The 23,673-nt window shown below is 40.7% G+C and overlaps 1 protein-coding gene across 2 annotated transcripts in view; it reads left to right on the top strand.

The window, feature by feature from the left end:
* LOC135233531 (contactin-associated protein-like 4) overlaps nucleotides 1-20,249 on the top strand; it is a 56,628-nt gene extending 36,379 nt beyond the window's left edge. The window contains exons 9-24 of one of the 2 annotated variants that reach the window (XM_064297161.1): nucleotides 303-452; nucleotides 1,278-1,449; nucleotides 1,893-1,999; nucleotides 2,827-2,946; nucleotides 4,111-4,308; nucleotides 4,869-5,025; nucleotides 5,438-5,565; nucleotides 6,006-6,176; nucleotides 10,639-10,857; nucleotides 12,939-13,178; nucleotides 13,713-13,919; nucleotides 14,730-14,863; nucleotides 15,163-15,250; nucleotides 16,126-16,335; nucleotides 17,683-17,754; nucleotides 19,845-20,249. In XM_064297161.1, the coding sequence (XP_064153231.1) occupies nucleotides 303-452; nucleotides 1,278-1,449; nucleotides 1,893-1,999; nucleotides 2,827-2,946; nucleotides 4,111-4,308; nucleotides 4,869-5,025; nucleotides 5,438-5,565; nucleotides 6,006-6,176; nucleotides 10,639-10,857; nucleotides 12,939-13,178; nucleotides 13,713-13,919; nucleotides 14,730-14,863; nucleotides 15,163-15,250; nucleotides 16,126-16,335; nucleotides 17,683-17,754; nucleotides 19,845-20,041 (2,570 nt within the window). In that variant the 3' untranslated portion in view covers nucleotides 20,042-20,249. The remainder of the gene's footprint in view (nucleotides 1-302; nucleotides 453-1,277; nucleotides 1,450-1,892; nucleotides 2,000-2,826; nucleotides 2,947-4,110; nucleotides 4,309-4,868; nucleotides 5,026-5,437; nucleotides 5,566-6,005; nucleotides 6,177-10,638; nucleotides 10,858-12,938; nucleotides 13,179-13,712; nucleotides 13,920-14,729; nucleotides 14,864-15,162; nucleotides 15,251-16,125; nucleotides 16,336-17,682; nucleotides 17,755-19,844) is intronic. The other variant, XM_064297162.1, reaches the window with a different exon arrangement.
* The last annotated feature ends 3,424 nt before the right edge of the window (nucleotides 20,250-23,673 follow it).

The raw sequence follows: 23,673 nt of genomic DNA, 5'->3' as shown, positions 1-23,673 counted from the left end.
ACTTCTTTTAAATAATTGCAAATAGTGCAGTGGTGTTGAAATGATGAAAAAATTGTGAGAAATCTTTATGAGAACATCCCGATTTACACTTGAATGACATTACGTTATCACGGTAACGTTTCTTTTTGTGTCCACCACTTTGATTTCCTCTTTGTTTATCACAGACCTTTCCTCATGTAAGTTATCATAAGTGCGACAGATTTCTTTAGAGTTCTGTTTTTGTGTATAATTAGCCTGACACATCCAAAAAGGCCGAGGGCATAATTCTGTATATTTATAGCCTGCTGATTCTCCGCCTACAGCATCCAGTTTAAACGATGGTCAGTGGCATTCTGTGGATTTGGCCGTGGCGAGAGGGCTGGTTCGTGTAACCGTTGACAGAGAGAAAGCCCTGGTTGCCCACGCCAATTCCCCCTTCCGCGTTTCCCCTGGAAACAGCTACTTTTTTGGCGGTGAGCGTTCTCCTCGATTTTAACTATGTTTTAATGTTTTTTTTTAAAAAAATGCTGCGATCTCACGGTCTCACCATTTACAGGTTTAACACGACGCCTTGCGATGAAAAACAGCGAGGCATTCAGGTTCAGATTAAAAAGTGAATGTGTTGTTTTATAGAACCAAATTACTTTCATCAAGACATCTGTGGATTGTTGATAGTTAGGTATTATTATTATCCAGTTTGTTTTTAAACTGGTAAGGCAATGTTTTCACAGTCACAGAGTGATCACACAGGGAGGATTGTCCCCTGTTTCTTTTAAATGCGTTTTTAAAAAGGCTACATACTGTGCAAGAACGTGGAAGCTGTCATAGAAAATAATAAGGTACGAAATTGTGTCGCACTGCAGAGAACTTTTCTCTAAATCTCAAAGGTATACCGAATGTAATCCTTTGAAGATGCCCCCATTATAAATTGATTCCCTCCACCCTCATTTGGAGACCTCAAACAGTAAGGTCATGTACAAATGTTTCATTTAATTTTACAGCATTGTGCTAAATAAATTTCCCCCCACACACTTTCTGTGATGTTTTGGGAAAAAAAAGAAAAAAGGATTATGGACGTAATGGATTTGCTTTATGAACTTTTTCCCTTCACATCTCTGTATTTGTAATTAACGGTTGCATCAGTAGTCAACAATGTGCCTCCCACAACCAGACACAGACTACTACGCCTGCAGGGCATGCCTAAAATTTGGTGACTGTCTCACACACCATTCAGTGATTCGGTATCCGAGGAGACGTGTGTTTTTTCTCTCGACAACAGCTTGTCATTTTGTTTACAGGTTGCCCCGAGCAAACATATAAGACGGAATGCAGAAACCCCTACGCCATTTTTCAAGGGTGCATGAGACTCATCAGCATTGACGGCCATCTTGTAGATTTGACCAAAGTGCCCCAAACTGTCATCGGAAACTTCAGTGACTTGCAGATGGACACATGTGGCATCATTGATAGGTCAGTAGTAGATATGGAGTCACATTTTCTTGTATAAATTTGCACAAATGTGGTGTGACACAGTATATTAATTGAAATATAAACAGCAAACATGGCAGGCCTAACTTCTAAGATGGAAGTCTGGTGGAGCCAGCTATGCATTTTGAATAGTTACTGTGCTCTTTGTTTTCAACATTGTTTGTACTATTTAATTAATTAATTAATTGGCTGTTCACTAACTACTTTGCAGAAAAAATATAATAAGATTGAAAGTTCTTTTGTTGTTTAGAAGTATAGACATATAATTTTTTAACATCCCAACATGCAAAAAAAGACAAAAATTTGAGATTTCAGACATTTAAGAGTTGCTACAGTAAATGTGATTGAATTCACATTTACATACCATTTTGGTTCATACCTACTGTCACTTAAATTTTATTTATTTTTTAAATTATTTTTTACAGATGCTCGCCTAATTACTGCGAGCATCAAGGAACGTGCTCGCAGTCCTGGAACATGTTCTACTGCAACTGCTCGGACAGCGGCTACACTGGGGCAACGTGTCACAGCTGTACGTATCTCCCAGAATCCTCACAGGCGTCTGAAAACCGGGACGCCAGAGCGGGGTTCTCGTTTGATCCTCCCGTTCGTTTTTTAATTCTTTAGTTCCTCCCGGCTGATGCCCCGGCCATTTTGACAGCCCTTCAGCGGATGAAATCAATGGCCCTGAAGAATATGTGATAATTATCCCAGGCGGCAATTTCAATATGCTTGAGTCACGGTCATTAAAAAAACCGTGAAGTGGTTTCGCAGGGAAATGAGCTCTTGTCTGTCAAATGTAACGGCTCACGTATTTAGCGATGGTTTAAAACGTTCGTTGTGCGCTGATGAAACAGATTCCTTCGCATTAACCGAGATAAGAGGGCGTTAATGATCATTGACTGATTGAGCTTACTTAAAAGGTCCTGCGCTTGTTGAATGCTGATGTGTGTGTGAAAGTGCCAAGATCCTAAGTTGCCCTGGCATTCACACGGGAGACTGGTAACCTCTCACCTTTAGATTAACCGTAATGCCATTCCATCACTTTGTAATAAAAGACAGATGGTGCAGTGCCATTTCAGACAGAGCAAATGCTCTCAGTTATGTTCGCAAATAGGAAGCCTGTATGATTCCCCTGGCATTTGGATATTACCCATTTCGATCTCCTTTTTTTGTCACGTTAATGTCTATCAGGTGCTATGATACTGAAATGGCTCATAAAGAGTGCTTTTTTCCTAAATTGAATTTGCATCATTGCGTGGTTTGTTTGGTGTGATTTATAAGCATGGCCTTTGATACTGAAATATGGTTGCTGCCTGATCCCCGGGTTCTCATAAACCTCCCCCTCGTTCTCTGTAGCCGTTTACGAACAGTCGTGCGAGGCGTACAAGCACAGAGGAAACACGTCCGGGTTTTATCACGTCGACGTGGATGGAAGCGGACCGCTCGGCCCACAGCTGGTCTTCTGCAACATGACAGGTATGCTGTGCACGGCCTCTCGAGCCTTACTGCTTAAGTATGACTCATCGATAACTACATCATGCAAGCCACACGCGTATGTTTAACTCAGTGGCCTCCAACCCTGGTCCTGGAGAGCTACAGGGTCTGCTGGTTTTTTGTTTTCACCTTAAAATCAGCACCCGGTTGAGACCCAAGACACCAGGTGAGTTGAGTTTACTGTGTAATCAACGTCTCTAATTGATTCATGAAGTGCAGAGTCACTATGAAAACCAGCAGACCCTGTAGCTCTCCAGGACCAGGGCTGGAGACCACTGGTTTAACTTGTACACTGATTGGGTTTTTTTTGTTAATGGCAACTTTATATAACATGTATGTTTAAATGAAATTGAATACGTTTACAGGGACTGAAACTCGTGTGCTTGTAAAATGTATGCGCATTGAATTTGCAATTTACCCTGAACATAGTAAGTGTGTGTTTGGCAAATTTGAAAAAAAATCAATGGCAAGAACAGTATTGTATTTTTATTAATCTTTTGCTGTATGGGTATCTGAAACTACTGTTGCAACTGAATATGAATCTTCATAAATAAAGGCACGGTCAGCATGTTTCAGTTTAAAAGAATATTCTTTTTTGGTGGGCAATACCATTAAATGCTGCAGAGTGGACTACTTATACAGTCTGTCGGAAATTCGAGAGTTACGCAAAGAGCAAAGTTCATATAGCTATATACATAGCTTAGAGCCTTACAACAGGATTAGATCACTCCCTTTGGGGTGCCTAGGTAATCCTCTACTTGTAACGTATTAAAAATCTCTCTGTGTGTTCTGGAATGAGGAATAAAGTCTGCATGACATGAGCAACATGAGCACTGCTACACTGCTCCCAAAAAAGACTCATTCACCACCCCAAAAAAAAGACGTTTCAACCTGCACTGGGTCTTGTTTTTTATTTCTGTGTGGTGAATGAACTTTCTTCTCCGAGCTATAATCACGAGGTGCAGAATTTTTTGTTTGACATTTTTAACGTTTCATTCTTCCTCTGTCTTGATCTTGCATCATTTATTTGTGGATGTGTGTGTGCGTGTGTTTTTCTCTAAAAATGAAAAAAAAGAAAAAGATTTCCTCATGTGGACAATTGCAATTTGTTTTAAATTGACTTGATCTTTCTGTGCTTTCCTCTAGATAAAGCATGGACAGTCGTGCAGCACAATAACACCGAACTTATCAAATTAAAATCCTACAAAGGGACAAATCACCATTCTGCCTACTTCAGTTACGCTGTCAACACTGAACAGCTTGCAGCCATAATCAATCAAGCAGAACACTGCAGGCAGGAGTTCACCTATTACTGCAAACAGCCGGGGCTCTTAAACTCACCTGGTAAGTCACCTTTTTTTTCTAGAGCCAGATTTATTTAGTTGTTGCCAGTTGTTTTTTGGTGTGCAGGAGCCTAAATAAGCCACATCAATCATAAATCATTCGTAACATACACATGCTTTGAGAATGATCATTATAATTCACCCAGTCATTTTGTTCTGCATATTTTATACTTGGTAACTTTTGATTGTTTGTTTTTGGGCTATTTTTGTCAATATAGAAAAAGAATATGTAAATAAAATTATTGCAATCAATTGATTTGGTAGTTGTGGACAAAGCACATTGTTTTGCGATTTATTTTATTTTATTTTATTGTAATTAAGTAGAACTATGTGACTGTCTCTTTAAAAGTCACCATTTGATCTGCAAAAAAGTTTCCTTAAAAAAGCAGGAGAATAAATAGACTGTCCTCTACTTGGAACTTGGAGTGGCTGACTGACGCATTGAAGCTGCAATATGAAATATTGATTTTGATGATGGAATTGCTGGTGCTCTTGCATTCGCGATGCGGCCCTGTCCCGGCTAGCGTTGAGGCGCTGTAAGGCTTTGTGTGTGTTTTTGAGATGGAGCCCAGTTCAGCTGGAGGGTGGGAGCGGGGGACGGAGCGCAGAGGTCCCGGACTGGAGGGGCAGCCGGCCCCCGCTGGTGCTCCTGCGGCCAGCCGGAGGACTGCGTTCGACCGGACCGGCACTGTACCTGTGACACCGACGAAAAGCAATGGTAGGTTTACTCCCCTGCCCCTTCACCCCCCCAAGGGAAGTTCCCAGAAATCCCTAAAGTTCTCGGTATAAACATGCGGCCTTGTTGGAAAACATTTTGTAATGTCCTTATTAAACTTTTTGGCGGCATTTTATCATTAAAAATGTGCATTTCTTTTATATACAGTATCTAACATCAGTGTAAATGTGCATTCAAAGTATTTCGGTTCGCATTAGAAACTCCACACATCATCCTCGGCTGGCATGGTTAGAATTAACTGGAAGTGAAGTTGAAGTTTTTCTTTGGCTTTCAGTGTTATTATGATTGTTTGGAAATGGCAGAACTGTAACGGAATGAGTAGAACATAAAGACTGTAAAATAATGCATGCACTGGTGACATATCTTCAGAACAGTTTCCTTCTTTTTAATTCAGGACGAACGATTCAGGCCTTCTGTCGTTTAGAGACCATTTGCCCATCACCAAAATCGCTTTTGGCGGTTTGAACCGGGCGGGGTCGGAGGCGGCCTTCAAAGTAGGGCATCTACAGTGCCATGGCGACAGTGAGTCATACATTTCTTACTTTTTTTATTGGCTGATGAATATTAATCTATGAATAATTCGCCAATTTTATATTCAAATGTAATTCCTTTGAAATGGATAGATGGGATGTATGGTTAGTCATTATTTAAAAAAAAATATTTAGTCAGTTTGATTTTTGAACTCGTGACCTGCTTCCCTGTAGTAGATTGTACAACCAGTGCAAGCCTCACCAATGCTATGTAAAAGTTGTGTAAGTCGCTCTGGATAAGAGCGTCTGCTAAATGCCTGTAATGTAATGTAATGTAATGTAATGTAATTGCTATAGCAGCCTTCATTATAATTACCCTTCATTATCATCATCCTTCATTATCAATAAGCAGTAGACATGGTGATAAAGTACAAGGTCAATCAGATGTAAATACAATGTCTTATTTACTTATTTTTGTGTTTTACTGATCAGAGAACTTTTGGAATTCAGCTTTTTTCAACAAAGAGACATCCTATCTGCATTTTCCTACGTTCCACGGCGAGCTGAGCGCTGATATATCATTTTTGTTCAAAACCACCGCCTCGTCCGGTGTTTTTTTGGAAAATCTTGGAATTAAGGATTTTATTCGGATTGAGCTGAGCTGTGAGTATACATTAAGTGTGTGTGCGTATACGTGTGTGTGTGTGTGTGTACGTAAGGGTATGCATGTGTGCACTGTTGTCTGAAAGGTCATTGCAAAAATGCTCTCCATTTTGGAATCGGCCAATTGTATTTATCAATGCATTACTGCTTCACTATTAGTTTTGGAGAGCAGGCTAGCCCAAATGTAGCAGAGCGGAGAGGTCTGGTGGTACAGTCAGGGTACGGAGATGAGAAGGGGCGAGACGTAGCTGAGTCTGGGGAGGCCGTGGACATGCACCAGCATTCTGGATGAGCTGGGCAGAGACGGGGAGGTTCAGAGAGGAGGGAGTTCTGGGAGTCCAGATGGGCGACGGCCAGCGCCTGGACTGTGTGCTGGGTTGAGTAGGTAGTCTCCAAAGGTTGTACCGGGAAAAATCTGCACGTGCGACAGCCTGCCATGATTGCTGTCCAGCAGCACTCTGAGATTATTAGCAGAAAAACAACTGTGGTGACACTGTGGTACCATCCAAGGTGAGGGACAGGTCCTTGATTTCATCAGTGTAACGGTATTTGTCCTTGATAACGCAAGTTGAAAGAATACAAATGAAGCTCTCAAAAGCTTGATGCCAAATGCAGTTCATTTGACATGCAATAACGATCGCATTGTGTGTTCGCTTTTTGGCCAGCGCTTATCTAAGAGTTGATAAAAATGTGGGAGTAGTCAAAAAGGTATTCAAGCATTGTCAAAGTACGCTTCCAAGCAGCGTGACAGACCAAGGTTCTGAATTAGTTTATTATTAACACAAGGCCTAAGCACTGCATTGACATTTTGGGGAGGTCTGAGACAATTTTTGTACAGGGAATATAATGTCACTTTTTTAAAAAAAAAAACGGAGAAAAACGTTTTCGCCCAACGGCGCACAAAAACGTCTGGCGCACGTCTGATGTTGTTCTGCCCACTGGAGGCCGCGCTTGACAGTGTGGGAACTTCGCGGTCAGTCATTGTCTGTGAGTAATTAGCGGGGATTGATGTGGATTAGTGGGGCAGGGCTCTGTGATAAACAGCTGATGAGGCGGCTCTGTCACTCTAACCGAACGATATCGAACGAGTGAATTGCAGGTGAGAAAAGAGCCCTAGATGAACTGCTGTCCCGAACAGTGTAAAATAACATCTTTTTTTGTGATTCGTTTTTTTTCCCAACCTAATTTACTGTATTGTAAGGGCTTCTCTGGTCTCAACTACTGTTCGCAAGGGAGGAACATAAGATTAATTTATATAAATATGTACCAATCATGGACATGGGTTTTAAGACCAATGCCCAGCATCAATGGTGTAGGAAGCAATCACACACACACACACACACACACACATACACATCCCACCCCCAAATTCACTTTTTACAAGCTGTTCTGTAAAAATTCCTCAGAAACCAAGAGGTAGCCTCCCCCCCATCCCTCCCCCCCAGACCTCATTGTCAGTACCCCCTGGCTATTTACAGTTTCTACGTGCCTGGCAAGTATCCTGAGGTAGCTGTTGTTTTTTTGGCACATTGAAAAAAAAGTGACTAGTTTCAGCAGGCTTGTGAAGACTTTTATTTTCCAGAGATTACAGTATATAAACCCACTTTTCTCAAGCTTCCCATATTCATTTTAAAGTGATGACCAACGCTGAAAGCTTTTCAGTTAATTGCTTACGCTCACCTTCTCATTACATCATTAACATTCGATGATTACAATTAACATGATATCAAACTATCTGCTAAAGACTGAAGAGAGATTTCAGTGCTGATCAGGCCGAGAGTGGGGATTCTGGGTAATTGAAAGGTTACGAATCCAATTTCAGAGCAGAGGATGTGGAGAGGCACGGGCTCTGAAAACATAGAAAGAGACAGAATAGACTGTTTTGGGAGCCTGGGGCATGCTGAGAGTTTTTCGAGACACATTGTAATGCAAGCCGGTTTAAAATGTTGAAAGGGATACATCCTCAGGTGAGAAGTGTTTTTAATGAGGCAAGAAGTGGAGGAGAGGATTGTGGGAAGGGAAACTCTGAAAACAGCGAGAATGTGAAACAGCTGAGAGGTTTGTGGCCCTGAAGAGAGAGACAGAGGTCAAAATCAAAAAGTGAAAAGCAAAGGGAAGGGAAGGTAGAAAAAGAGATAGAGAGGCACTAGCATGGAAGCCACTGTAAGACTGAGGAAAAAAAGCTGTCATAGGATTACTGCTCCTAAAAGATTGGGGGGTGGGGGGGGGGGGATCGGTTGGCTGTAAAGTTGGGAATCAGTAATGCAGACTGTTCTCATCATTATATGTTCTTATGTTGTATTTACGTAATCATTTAATGTGATTTTCCATGTGATTTTATGTGGCGTGTGGTGTAGACAAGTGGGGGAAAAGATATGGCACTGACACAACAAAATATCCAAAAGATTCTAGCGGTATAGACATTCCATAGACCCTGTATTTGATCTTTAATTTTTTTTAAATTATGCTAAATAAATGAGAAATAAAAATCTGTAAATAATTCATGAGGTAGGCTTATTTGGAACACTTATGGGCTTAACTGGTACGCAGGAAACCTATTAAGCATTGTGAGGACTTTTCATATATTTCGTATTTCTTCATCTAATGTTGAAAAGTTTATAAAGTTTATGAATCAAGTCATTAAACTTGAAATGGGAGATTAATCTTTCATTTTTATTCAAGTTTCTTTGAAAAATATATGAGTAGATATTTATAAAAATGAAATGGCTAAACTTAAATGTCAAAGCGTTTGGTGTGCTTTAATAGGTGCACTTAGCCAATTATTGCAGGAACTAAGAATGAAAAACAATTCTGATCGCATTTTATAATGTCATTTCGTTTTTGCAATTTTACTATTAATAAGTGCATTTAAATGCATTAAATGTCATGTGTCAGCTTGGGGAGATTTTACATTACTTATGGGAAAGAATTGCTGGTCAAATAGGCAGCTTCATTTGTTAATTTTGTGATTTGTCTGATGCCTGAATACTTTCACTGCCCCGCACACCACCGTGTTTTTCGGTTCAGTTGATCTCCCCTCCCCCCCTCGGGCAGTGGCAGATGTACTTCCTTTATGACACCTGAGTTGCTATATTACTTTAAGGTAATGCGATTTTGGACTGGGCCAGGCACTCTCAAGCTATCCGATTTGGAAAATGAGCAAAGGGCTGCCTGTTCCTGTTTGACGAACTTAAAAAAAAAAACTTTTATTGAGTTTTCTTTTGTTCAAAAGACTTATGAGACCACGGACTATGCTAGAAGCTGGAGAAGCGTACTTTTTTTTCCAGTGGAGCATGAAATTCTGCCGACCTGTGGTGTGGCAGAAAAGCCTTAGACTAAAGCTGGGGACGGTGAAGAAGAGTGAACTGTGTGAAGGACACTAATGTTTTTTTTAACGGTAATTGGCATAGCTCGTTTGCGAAGTGCTGGAGCACAGAGGCTTACTGTCAAACATATGGGAAATAGCAAGAACGGTGAGAAGAGAGTTGGGGGTGAGAATTCTGTGAGCCTCTCTGCATTGTGTTATACTCATACTCATTATTATTAATTCATAATATTTGCAGTCATATTTTAATTTGCTTAACCTGTGCCAGGCTTCTCTGTTCATTATTTTGAGTATGCCTGCTGTTTTGAGAAGAGGCTACAAGTTCATTATTCTTTTCTGCAATCGCATGGTGTGAGGTCGCTTTGATGTTTAGACAGTAAGAACATGTATCAGAATTTAAATACAGTGCATTCCAGGCATAGGAGACTTGCTAGGCATTAAGACGCTACTAATTTTTTGAACTGTAATTATTTATTTATTTTTTTTAACTCTGTCAAGCGGGAAGATAGGAGATGCTTGAACTAATTAGATTTTTGGAAGAGGATTTGTCAGAGAAGCATTTTTTTTGGCAAATGAAAATTAGATTTTTGAAAGAATATTATTCATCAGTGGGCAAGCATGGTTTTCTAGGATCAATTAGCAGTTTTCTGTAGCCACAGTATGTCATTGTCAGTGTTCTAGCATCTGCTGTATATTCCTGATATATTTTAACAGCTTGAATGCTATTAAACTCACATTTTTTGTATGAGAACTTTAATGTTGCTGTGGTTTCAGTAGATAAACATCACTAGGAATCAGACCTCAACACTACAACATGTGTCCCTCCCTTGATTTGAGCCATCACTGCTTTCTAATGTTAAAACAGTCCATCTAACTTAGTTAATGTACTAATATTTGTTGTTTCATACATTGTGTTTTTTCACAAAGTGAAATGACAGTGACAAATGGTGTCACACAAAGACTTTCACAAATTGGATGATGTGGAGAACTTTGTGTAGACCTCCAGAAAGAGTCGTACGGTATTCAGGCATTTTGTCTGTCTTTTTCCACCTTCTTCACCTTCCATAAAACCGGCTCAACTGAAAATTTCAAAATGTCCGCCTCCGAGACGCTTTGAAATGTTTTCCGTTTCTACAGCGCCGAGCGATGTCCTGTTCTCGTACGACGTGGGAAACGGCCCTTTCGAGATGAGAGTGGTGACCCCGTCCCCGCTGAACGACGACCAGTGGCACCGCGTGAAAGCTGAGAGGAACCTGAAAGAGGCATCGCTGCAGGTGGACCGGTTACCCGCCAGGACGCAGAAGGCGCCCATAGACGGGCACATTCACCTGCAGCTCAACAGCCAATTATTTGTAGGTAGGGACATTATTTCCCCCTGTGTTAGACAGACACTCTTTAGTAGAAGCGGCAGTGCAGTATAATGGGTGCGGAGCTGGTCTTGTCACCTGACGGTCATGGGTTCGTTTCATCATTTCATCATTGGATTAAAAAAAAAAATGTCATAAGTAAACATTGTCTTACAATGCATGCATTTGATATAAATTCATTCGACAACAATAGACGAAGACGAAAGTATTTAATTTTGTGTGGACAGCACAGCAAGTAATGTTTTCAAATCATCCCTAAATGGTATTCACTGCCCGAACAATGACTGCCATTTAAATTGGAGCTCAATGCACTCCACGGCCAGAACTCAAGAGGCTCTGTTGTGAATGAAGCCAATTACAGCAGCCCCTTTGGAAGATCAGGTAAAAATATGCATGGGGGGGGGGGGGAGGGGGGTGTTATGAAAACAAACAGACCACTCAGCTTGAATTAGTGTGACGCTGGGCAACTGACAATGGGAAGAACGCAGGCGACTCAGAGCACTTGAATGTTCAACAGAGCGTCAGGAGTCATCGAGCGAGAACGCCAACAGGCTTTAAATTTTACGGAACTACCGCGAGCGAATGTGACGCTAACCGGTGGAAATGTAAGTACACGTTTGTGTCACAAAGCCAGGTCTGAATAAATTCCCCTGTCACACAGTTCAATTCACATTCATTTTTAATGCTCTGCTGAGAGGCATTGCTGTGAGCTGTGCTGCCATTAATTCACGCCTGCGTGGACCTTCACTGGTACCATCTCAAACGCAGCTTACATGTTCGAGCACTGCTAGCAGTGTGTGTGGAATCTGATCCCGCCAATACACTGGATATCAGTGTGTGGTAAACCCTTTTGTTCGGTCTCAGATCCTGAATGCACCAGCACTGACAGCAGCCAGTACCCCACAGGGCTGTAATTTCGCCCAGGGAGGGAGGGTAGAGGTTGCTTGGGGGTTGTCTCTGTCTCGGTGAACAAGAGCAACCACTCTGGTCAGAGGGGGACCTGCGATCTGCGTGCAGATTTTTCTCTGACACAATAACTGGGCGGATCGGTGAGTGGAAAGAAGCAGACAGAGGCTGGTGTTTTGGAGTGCGAGTCCGCACTCTGCTTTCTGGAAGTGATGGAGGACGTTACGAAAATGAGATGGGATAACAAATGCTACTGGGTCAAACTGGGTGAAAAATTATTCCACAGAGGTCACAGGGTCCTATTGTGACAGTTGTGTTTGGCTTTACAGGAACCATGATACATGATATGGTATGACATAGATATAAATATGGATTTCAATGTCAGGGTTACAAGTTTAAAGGTCATAGTCCCAGAAGCTTCCAATAGTTTATTGGTTTCCTGGCTCTAACTTGGTCAATTCTTCATGGATTTTGATGGACCTTGGCACCAATGTTATCCTTCTTGTTTCCCAGAACCTTATTGATTTTCAGGTAATTAGGCCAAAGTTCAAGATCATAGATGCACCTCTTGAAATATATAAATAACATGTTTCTTATCGCATGTCCATTTACTTTTCACTTTCAACATGCAAGTCTGTGTCTGTTCATGATGTATTCCTGCAACCTGTTTAAACAATGGCCGATTTTATTGGTTTATTGTGTGCGCCATCCTGTATTTCTCTGTTTTTTTGTTTGATTGATGTTCATTTCTCTGCTACACTCCTATTTCCTTATGCTGTAGTTTACAGTTATAGCTGCCCAGGCACCAGGGATTGTCACTTTTCGAACATTTTCACTCCTATGGGTTATCGTGATTTATTAACTAAATGCTAAATGGATTTCACATTAACTTGCTTTCTTGGGAAGGTAAAAATTTCTCTAAAACAAAATATCCATAGTGTTAGTGCCCTCCACGGAAATAAAATGTTGAGAAAAACAAGACCAGGTTGAAACCTAGTATATGGCTGGACCTAACACACGTGATCCGTGACCAGTAACTCATACTCGGACAAGGGTAACTTCATCACTCAGTCAGTCAGTCAGTCACTCACAGACATTTGCGTTTGTAGGGCTGGCCCCGCTGATGCGGTGCAACCAATAACACCTCCATCTTGTCCTTTGCAGGAGGCACCGCTTCCAGACAGAAGGGCTTCCTGGGGTGCATTCGGTCTCTGCAGCTGAACGGGGTGACCCTGGATCTGGAGGAGCGGGCCAAGATCACGCCCGGCGTGCGGCCCGGCTGCCCCGGGCACTGCAGCACGTACGGCGGGCTGTGTCGGAACGGGGGCGCGTGCGTGGAGAAGGACGCCGGGTTCTCGTGCGACTGTGGCGCGTCCGCGTTCGCGGGCCCGTTCTGCACGACAGGTACCGCGCGCTAACGCGTTCATTATTACGCGTATTCATCGACTAACGCATAACCTTGGAATGTAGGCTATCGATTGACTTTTTTTTTTGCATTAAAAAAGGTCACGCGTTGTCCGCTTGCGGCTCTATTATTATTCTGAGTAGTTTCCAGCCAGCTGGTCAGTGGTGCCCTTGAGTCAATAAGTCTTATTTTGGGTTTTCCTATTTGGTGGGGGGGGGGGGGGGGGTCAATGAACAGGTCATTTGCGAGGGCTCCGTAGGGTATGCGTCAATATCCAGCTCGCTTACATTAAAGTGCATTTATTAATCGCACATTAATTCATTTCCTCCCTGAATTGGAAAGCAGGGATAGCATGCTTGGAGTAATGTAGAAGCACGTTGGTGAAACTGATTGCAGATATGCTGACAAAACAGTGACTGCAACATTGGAAGCATTTAAAGCAGTTTTATTTAGAGCAATACAAAATCAACAATTACCATTCTTCCATTTTGTTTTCCCCCCCCCCCCCCAATTCCCTCAAATCCCCATCCCAGAGGTCTCCGGTTATTTTGAATCCGGGACGTCCGTGACGTATTACTTAAAGGAGCTGTACGGAAACGGGAGCGCGCAGTCGTCCTCGACGACGAGCCTTCGAGGGGAGAGCGTCAGTTTCAGCTTCCGCACGACTCAGTCGCCGGCGCCGCTGCTGTACGTCAGCTCCTCCCACCGAGAGTACATCGCCGCGCTCCTCAACCGATACGGTGAGCTCACTCCTGGGATCACAGCATTTCCAGTTCTATATATACTGTACCACTGCAAATGGATGACAGCGGATTCCTTTGATGGTGAAAAATTAATGGGGATTCGATTAAAATGTTATTTTTGCCAGTCTAATTTTAAATGAAAGAAATGAGCACTCTAAATAACATGTTAAGAGAGTTAAAATGCATGGCCTTCTCCTCTTTGGGGGGATTAGATGTGACCATGGGGGGGTGGTTGTCTATAATGGCATAATATTATAAGTGTGGTCTTGGGGTGTTAATGATTTCCACCCTGACTGTGGGAAAATCTTACCAAAGTCACTCTGTGACAAGAAATTTGATTTGAATGTTGCATGCATTGTGTTTAGATGCAACCGCCGAACCAGGAGTTGGAAGCTCTCTAATGTGTTTTCTAGGCGGTCAGTGAGATAAACTGTCAAATTAGTTCCTGAGGTGGGCAGGTGCAGGGAATCACAATGGGGTATTAGACTGGCATGACACACACGACTGCATTTTCTATGAATGCTGCCCAGTATTCGTCATTGGTGATGAGAATTACATTTCTGGTAGTTTGTGTATTTTAGATTTCATATACATTCTGTCTGTGCATTAATGATATTAAAAACAAATTAAGTATTCATCTTCCTCGAAAGTGTATCAAAGGACTGGTTTAATATTAAATTAACCTTATTTCGTGTGTTCTTTTGTGGGAAATATCTTTCGTTTTGATTATTTTACTAATATGTTATAGATTTACAATAATCCCAAGTTAATGTTTTAATGAAATGACGGAGGAGTTTCTTTCTGAAGGTCACTTGAATGTCATATACAAGCTGCAAGAGGACCGAGACGCAGAGGTGTTTCAGACGAGCCAGAGAAACATGGCAGACGGGCTGCTCCACGCGGTGCATTTTGGGCGGGAGTCGGAAACGCTCACTGTTCAGGTAATACATCACACCCCTGCGGCGCGCTGATACAATGTCTTCACAGGGGATATTAAAAATAAAAAACGTTGCCTGTTGCTCTCCTTTCTATTGCCTGTTATTGATTACAGACAGTACTGTTTGTTGCTACTTTGTTCCAGTTTCTGTAGTGGTGCTTGCCTTGATCAGTCGGAACTGATTTCCATAAAATAGAAAAAGCAAGTGGCTTATTCAAAATTCTTCTCCCTCTCCCTCTCTCTCTCCTTTCTCTCTCTCTCTCTCTCTCTCTCTGTCTCTTGCTCTCTCTCTTTCTCTCTCAGATTGACCAGTTCCCAGCTGAAGAATTCACAGTAATGTCTGACGTAGAACTCAATTCCATCAAGTCTATTGTTCTTGGAAAGATTTTGGGTGAGCAAGGATTCTGGCTGTGTAAAAGCAAATAAATTGTATTGAATTAAAATTCTTGAAATTGAATTTCCTCAAAAAATATTGTATTCAATTTTCAGAAAATTATACGTTCGCTATGTATAATATGTTTTTTGAAATGTAAACTAGACCAAGTCCGTGTAAAAACAAGAGCAAGAGTATGTTTCTTTTTCTATGTGCCTTCAGTATAGTTTTTTAGGTGTTCTTTTTAGTTTCATAAGGAACCACGTGTGTTAGCGCCAGTGACACTGTTAGATTTCTTCAGAAGTGCCACCTTCTCAAACTTTGGTGTTAGTCCCCTCAGGGCCTATCAATGATCAACATAAGAAACTGACTGGGCTTACTGTACATACTAAATTGGACGAAATATATTCAGGTTGTTTTTTTTCCCCACCTCAAGTATATATTAAGCAGTGCTTTTAGGGAAGTGATACTTTTAAAATTTGAGTTTAAGGGTCTAATTTTGTTTCCCCTGGATAAGTGTTTTCTTTTAATCTTTCACAGTATGTTTCTAGGCGTTCCTCTCAGTTGTGACGTTCCTCTCAGTGTTGTGACGTTTGGCAGAACAAAAACTTTGTGAACTTTGGAAGTGCTCCTGTTTTTTTTTTCTTCTTCTTCTTTTTCTTGTGTGTGTGCGTGTGTGTGTATGTCTGTGTGTGCGTGTGCGAGCGTGCCCATCCTATTGGAAAATATGTTTTAACATCCCAGCTCAATAGCTTAAGAACGCAGAAAGAGAGTGATGGGAATAAACAGAGTACACCACCATCCCCCCCTTTATTTATTTATTTTCTCCAGTCATGGTGATTTCCTGCTCTTCCTCCTGTCGATGTCCTGGATTGTGTGTGTTTTTTTCCCAGACGCCGGTGAGCTGGACCCGGTGCTGTCCCGGCTCGGTCCTCTGGGGTTCAGCGGGTGCATTTCGGCGGTCCAGTTCAACGGCGTCGCCCCCCTGAAGGCCGCCCTCCGGCGCCCCCCCTCCAGCCGCGTCGTCGTCACGGGGACGCTGAAGGAGTCCCGCTGCCTCTCCTCCAGGCCCTTCGACGGCAACACCATCAGGTCTCTCTCAGGTACGGGTCTGAAGACCAGCCGGTCGAATATACAAAATGAGACTGAGGATATATATATATCAGAAATGGAAACAGAAATGGACCGTTTGAGCAGAAATGGACCCATCATTAAGAGCATCATTAAGACTTGAAAGGAGAGATGATAGTTTGTATTCAGTTAGATTTAGTCAGTTACTTTAACTCAGATTTAAAGCCATTTTTTTGCTTTCTGCACTAACACATCTTGCCAAGCATGAACTTGCCCAAGTTGTATTGAAAAAAACACAATGCTTCATTTAATTGTGAATGAAAATTAAGGACAAAATTGGAGTGAACACACTCCCAAGTGTCATCCTTTGTGACTTAGCTATAGGTGTAAACATGGCTGACAGGTTGTGTCGTCCTTGATATTTTTTGGAGGGAAAAGCTATCATATTAACCTTAAATAATTGCTCTGCTGGAGATGGTTTGGTAGGCTTGTATTTCACAGTTAAAGGTTTTTATTAAAAAAGAAATACTTGCATTTTAGGATCACACAAGTTTCAAGAGTGACACAGTAATTTCACATTTTGAACTGTAAAACGAACACTTAACATTAGCTCCAGGACAGCAGTTTCTGTCAGTGAGATATTCACCTCTCTTTATTTGCATTTAAACCTTCTATCATAGTGCCTAGCATTTGTTGTGGAAAATATTGACTTGCAAGCCCATGAAGAAAGCCTCCTCCAAAAGTACTTCACGAATTGATTTCTTTTCTGGAAAATACCCACGACCTGTCACAGTTTTATCTGTCTTTGCTGATGTCTGCAAAATTGAAAAGGTGAACTTTGAAGTGTTTTGCGGTGTTGATGCAACGTGTGATTTCTTTGACTGGAGAAAGACTCCTTTATTTTTTTTTTGCAAGAATGTGTCAAACTTTAGTGTACATTGCATGAGTGCAGTTGCTCATTTTATTGCTCCCCTACTTCACAAGAAGATAGAATAGTTCAGAGAGAATTCTATGAGGGGAACGTGCATTTTTGTTGGTCTTTGACTGTCTTTGCATTACTCTTAATTTCTTTAAATTCAGCTTTAAGTTAATGTCAGTTTAGAAAAAATCAGTTAAAGGTCCATTGTCAGTTCACATTTAAGAATTTTCTGTGTAGTAATTCCTGAAACAAACAAAAAGAACTGATAATTTTACATTCATATCACATTTCACATAACATTCTTTGGGCTTTCAAACTTAAATGAAATGGAAAAAAATATATACTAAATCGCAAGTTGTGGTATATTGCATGCTGAAACAAAACATATATAAAGACGAATCACCTTTCTTGATTAAAGTTGAAGAGTGTTCACAATTTTTAACCTCTGTTTCTCCTTTAGATCACTCTGGTACAAAAGATATCGGTGAACCAATAGTTGATGCAATAAGGAGTGAATCTGCTCTTATAGGAGGTAATGCAAATACTGCTTTATACATACAAGTGTGTGTTGCTGCATGCGTGTTGTTGTTGCATGCATCAAATTGTGATTTTCTGCTCATAAAGTTTTAATGGGAGAGTTCAGACTGTAGTGCAGTACTCCTGTAATTCTCATGCAATTTGCCATTGGCATATTTCCTTGAAATGTTTGAAGGAACACCAGGTTTGTCTAAAGAAAAGCATTTCTCTTGCAGTATTTTGCTAGGTGCACTTTCTTGCTTAGTTCAGTTATCATGATGGAACCCAGTTTTTATGTGTGATTTCGTAAATCATCTTGAGTATGCCACATGATCTCTCATGTTTTCTGACTCTATGTTGATAATTACAGCTTTCCTATTTTAGCTTATGAAGACACGCCTTCCTTTCTTCAGAACAAAAAAAGAAAAACTTTACAGAAACTTGAAGGGAGCCTGATTGCCTATGACCCCCCGCAGTGCCTCAAATCACATCACCTTAGGCAGCTCCCAAATTAACCGTGGGTGGTACTAGATTGAGCTCTATTTAAATGTAATTGTTCTCTATTTAGATCTAATTGTGTGATCTTTCACCACTCCAAATGTTGTTATTATGTTTTTTTTTTGAGGTTGATATACCTCATATGCTACAAAACAAAATGAAAAACCTCCCTTGCTCCCAGAGTTAGAATTTCAATAAGAATTCTGTGGTTCTGGTTAGCTGCTTTCCTATTTTCCTGCTAAGCCCTGAAAGTGCACGACTGAATTGGCTATGGAAAGGTCGAGGTGTTCTCAGAAAATAATTTTCTCACTTTGGATTTTAAACATAAAACCGAGTTTCTAATTTCCAATTTTTGCTTAATATTGTTCATAAGTAAAAAAAAACAAAAAAACAAAAAGCAAAACAACCTTGCGATCTGCATTAGATTTGCACCATTCGTTGTGATGATGCATGAGAGATACCCCTTTGCTGATTGGGCATCTGTAGCCTGCCTACATTAGCTTCACAGTTAGCGCATGAGTGTGCAGCTCAGCTGCTAGACTGGGAAGTGAAGAGCAGAGTGGAGACTGGTGGCACACACCTTGGACAACATTGTTCATTGTCTCCCTATTTTAACGGTTGGCGTTGCAGCGATGGAATGTTCTTTCGAAACTCGATTAGGCTTTACAGATTGGAGGACAAAAAGAAAATAGTGGATTAACAAATTGATTAACAAAAGAACCTGTCCTGTCTGGACTGCCGTGGAATGAGAATTAAGTGTCTTGGGATTTTATAGGCAACCAGCTTACTTCTCCTATTGGCACGTTTAACCACTGGTGACCCTTTTATAGAGGAGATGCGTTTCAGGGTGTTCACCGTTGTAGCCATCAAAAGAACCTTCGGAATAGGAAATAGAATCTTGAGGGCCATTGAGGGTCAAACGTGACCTGGACTGACCACGGTGCCACCCAGGGAATTTTAGTGTGTATGTTCACAACAATCAACATACATATTTACATCGAAAAGCATACCCTCTGGTCTGCACTTTGCATTTTAAATTTGCCCTTTCTGACAATCAATCTATTTTTTTTTTTTTCCAAAGCATTTCTTTCGCTCTGAACTCTGAAATTGTCTTGACATTAAATCCAGACTTGCGCTTTGTTTTGGCACTCCAGTCCAATTCCCTTTAACATTTTCCTCTCTTCATAATTAAGCATGCCGAGCACAGCAGCTCATGAATAACAGACACAATGCCGCAGTCATAGCATATAATTAAATTTCACTGCATAATAAATTAATAGGATAACATTAACGGAGCAGCAGAAGAGAACGGCGGTGGAAGAGGCCTTAGAGAAGCGGGCTGTAAATTGCGTGCGTTCAAACAGTGAAAATTAAGTGCGTAATTAAGTGTGTATTCTTGTATATTTTATAAGAAGATGACGCACTCCCTTCTATCAGTCTCAGGTTACATAATTCTCTTTGATCTTTAAGCTGAGTGCTGAAAACTTAGTAGATCTAAAACAGTGAGCTCAAATTCAGTAACTCCTTTTGAAATAAGTGGGAGCAAGGCTTTGGCTTTGCTTTAGTGCTGCCAACCGTCACTCCAACTCCGCCATTTTTGTTTTGCAGGTGTCATCGCGGTTACGATATTCGTCTTCATCTGCGCGCTGGCGATAACGGTGCGGTTTTTGTATCGGCTGAAGGAGTCCCTTCAGAGTAGGAGCAGGAAGGGGGTGAAGGCCGACGACAGCCCTCGTTCCGCTTTCAACAACGACCCCAACCTGCCGAACATCCTGGGCGAATCCCAGAAGGAGTATTTCATATGATTGGCTCCGCCCCCTTTCCTCGTGGATCTGTTGAACAGTCAAGACAAACTGTAAACTGTTGAAGTGACATTCTATCACATATACTTTTTTTTTCAGCTTTGTTTTTGTATTTTTTTCACATCATAAGAACAGCTTGCAGCTTTTGTCTCATATACTCCTATTTCAGTTGCACATTTGCAAACAAATGTGAAATAAATAAGAATACCAATTTTGTCTCATTGATTGGGTGCAATGTTCGGAATATTTTTTTTCTTGCCTGGCCATATTGTCAGCCAGCCCCTGACCATTTAATACGTGTTCCTCTGGAAAAGTCAATGGGCCTCATTTACAAAACCTTTCTTATATTCCTCTTACTTTTTTCCTTAAGAAAATTTCCCTCATATAGCCAATGTGGGATTTGTGAAACGTGCGCATGTTTTTGTGCATATCCCAAGTGTATCTGATGATGAAAGAAAAATTGTTCGTAAATTTCACATTTACCAAAAGCATATGGAAATACCCTAACAATCAACTTCAGGGTCATGTGCAAACGTAAGCCATGCATCGCTCTCTGTAAATATATCTGTGCGATCCCTGAAGTGTTCCCTACCCAAGGTTTAATTTTACTTTGCATAAACAAGGAAGCATTCTAAATAGAAAACTCCTCTGCATATATACCTTTACGCCTGTTTCCAAACACACATAACTTCTGATCGTACCAAAGAATAAATTCAGATGAGAAAAAGAAAGACAAATGCTGAAATGTTTGTGGAAACGTTCTTACGTACACTTATTTTTACGATCAAATCTGATCATACTCACGTTTGGTGAATGAGGCCCAATGTCTTTCATGAGCACATGGGAACTGAAGAAAATGTTTCCAGGAAGTGATATTGTTGGTTACGCATCCATTTTGTGGTGTAGGTCTCTTTCCGGAAGTGGTCAGGGAGATGCTGATATCCAGTGGCTTTGTCACTCAAAATCAAACCATTGCTCAAGGGGGGTATGACTCCCCTTTCCCCCAAAAAATCAAGGTGTGATTACATCAGAGAGGCCAGAAACAATTTAAACATGAGTGAAAGGACAGCAATCAAGGCCTCAGCCAACTTTTTTCTTGACTTCCAAAGAAATAAATGTTTTAGTTCTCAGTACAAGCACATTCGTAATAGCTGAACTCACCCAAGCGTATTTGGGAAGAAAAGAGTCAAAGTTGTGAATGCACTTCTGCTCAAAGCTCAATGTTCTGTTTAACCACTATACTGTACATACTAGCCTTAACTGAATACAACATGAAGCAAATGTTATGTATCTCCGTATTATAGTTTTTGCTCATTTTAGTGATTACCAAAATCATACTGGTATATACTGAGATTTTGATTTAAGTAGTGAGAAATTGAAACATTTTCTGAAATTTACTGAATTTGAAGAGGGTGTGCATTTTGAATTTGGGCTCACCTCTTTTAAAGTAAGACACACGCTTATCAGGTCATTGTTATTGTCTTATTTGGTGAAGTACTCCTTTTAAGCTAATCTGAAAACAATAAAGTTGATTGTACATTACATATTAAGACCTTAAGTGACTGTAACCAGTGCTTCATTGTTAAGTCTTGATTTTGTATTTCAATCATGTACAATAGAATGATGTATAAAATGTGGTGATAATGTAATTGATTGAATATAAATATTCTGTAAAATGTAAATGGTCGCTTTTCAACACTGCATCTGACGTCCCCTCTATCTAGCCTGCTGTACATAAAAAAATAAACTTAATTTGCATTTCGGACAGGAAACACCTGTTCTGAGCATTCTTCAGCATTTACAGAGCTGATGTCCAATAATTTTACATTTATTATACATGCAAAAATAAACATTACTACACTTACGGCATTACCTTACAGCATGTATGTCTGCCATCAAGCCACAACAGAACAGCTTTGAAACAAATGGTGTACATATTAATATTACTATGAGACAGTACGGTTGTTCATGTCCTTGGATGGTATACATTTACAGCTGGTATATGGCAATGCTGTTTGACTCTGTGCCTGGGGTTCTCAACAATTTATGTGAAAGCAAGCAAGCTGCTAGGGGTTGTACCGCACTGGAAGCCTTTAAAGTAATTACATTATTATCATTATGGGTTGTTACGATATTACCTGTACACGATGTGACATACGGCTCTGACCTATGACCATAGCTTTATGGCGACGTTTTTATATTTAGATGACATAGTGTGCGCTACTGCATGCCTTGTAACACTGTCGAAATCAGTTCACATAAGCTATTATAATTGTGTCTCTTAGGCTTCATAGAGGGGATTGTGATATACGGTGTGGCCATTAAAGTACTGTCTGTATGATAACCGACATCTTATAGTTCTCTCTTATTGCATTTGATTCGTTGTTCAATAAAAACCTGATGCGGGTACAATTCAGACAACAGCAGCGGGCCGCTTCTCTTGTCCAAATATGCTCAGCTCTAATTGCTTTGCTTTTAGAACGTAATCACTGTTGTGATGCCATTATTTATGGAAACGGGGGGACGGGGGGCGGAGACGGTGGCGGGTGGGGGGGGGGGGGGGGTGTGTGTGAGAAAGAGAAAGAGAAGAGATGGAGGGAGGGGGAGAGAGAGTGAGAGAGAGAGAGAGAGAGAGAGAGAGAGAGGGGAATTGGGAGGGAATGAGAGAGAAAAATTGCTCCCATTGGATTTGCATTGGCCATCCAACCCATAACTCGCAGAATTCATTTGTGGATCTAATGCACTGTAATCATCCAATGAATTTAGATATATTGGCCTTGGTTATCTATCTTGAGTGGATACACACTCCAAATAGCATTTTAATCAGTAATAAACCACATTTTATTTTAATGCTTATGTATTTTAATTCTCTGACACACTGATCCAGATACACTCACCAAGACAACAATAACATCCTTTTTCAAAATGTTCTTGAATGGGTTAAAAGGCAGCATCTGCTGTTTTTTAATTGTGTGGGTTTCCTGCAAATCACACTTAAATTAAATAGAATGTGTTTTTATTTTTTAATGGCAAAATTATACACCGAAGAGTTTTATTCTTAAAAGATGAAGAATTGTGTGTAATTAAATGCAATGAGTGGATTTAAAAAAAAAAAAAAAAATTCAGAAAGTGTGTCTGGGTTTTCAATATGACATGATTAAAAGTAGAAAGAAGACAGTGAAAAGAAGGAAAGAGACTTGGAACTCTGTGAGCGTGACTGTACATTAGCTGGTATACTTAATAAATATATATATATATATTTAAATGAGGTGGCCATGGCCTTTTTAGAAATGATCCAGACGCTGCAGAGAGGCTGAAATTACACACAATTACTGTCTTGCTGAGCGCTATTGGCAGATACAACTTCAGCCCTTTCATTCAAATGCAGGGATGGACTCGGAAGACTTGTGTCTAATTGTGAGTCGAGGATTTTGCTCCTGATTATTTAATTAGCTCAATCATTTGGCCCTGGAATGATATGCACATGAATAGAAGATGAAGATTTTTTTTTTAATCATTATGTAATTATTATTATTCCTTTTTTACTGTGGTCTGGTTTCTGAATGAAATGCCTATGGTGTATGCAGCTAATTAGCTCACTGAGCCTGGGAAATTGATGGTAAGAAAAAACTGTA

This window comes from Anguilla rostrata, chromosome 10 (assembly GCF_018555375.3).
Source record: "Anguilla rostrata isolate EN2019 chromosome 10, ASM1855537v3, whole genome shotgun sequence".
Classification (NCBI taxonomy): domain Eukaryota; kingdom Metazoa; phylum Chordata; class Actinopteri; order Anguilliformes; family Anguillidae; genus Anguilla; species Anguilla rostrata.
Note: the sequence above shows the minus strand (reverse complement) of the source record. Positions and strands in the feature narration are given on the sequence as shown.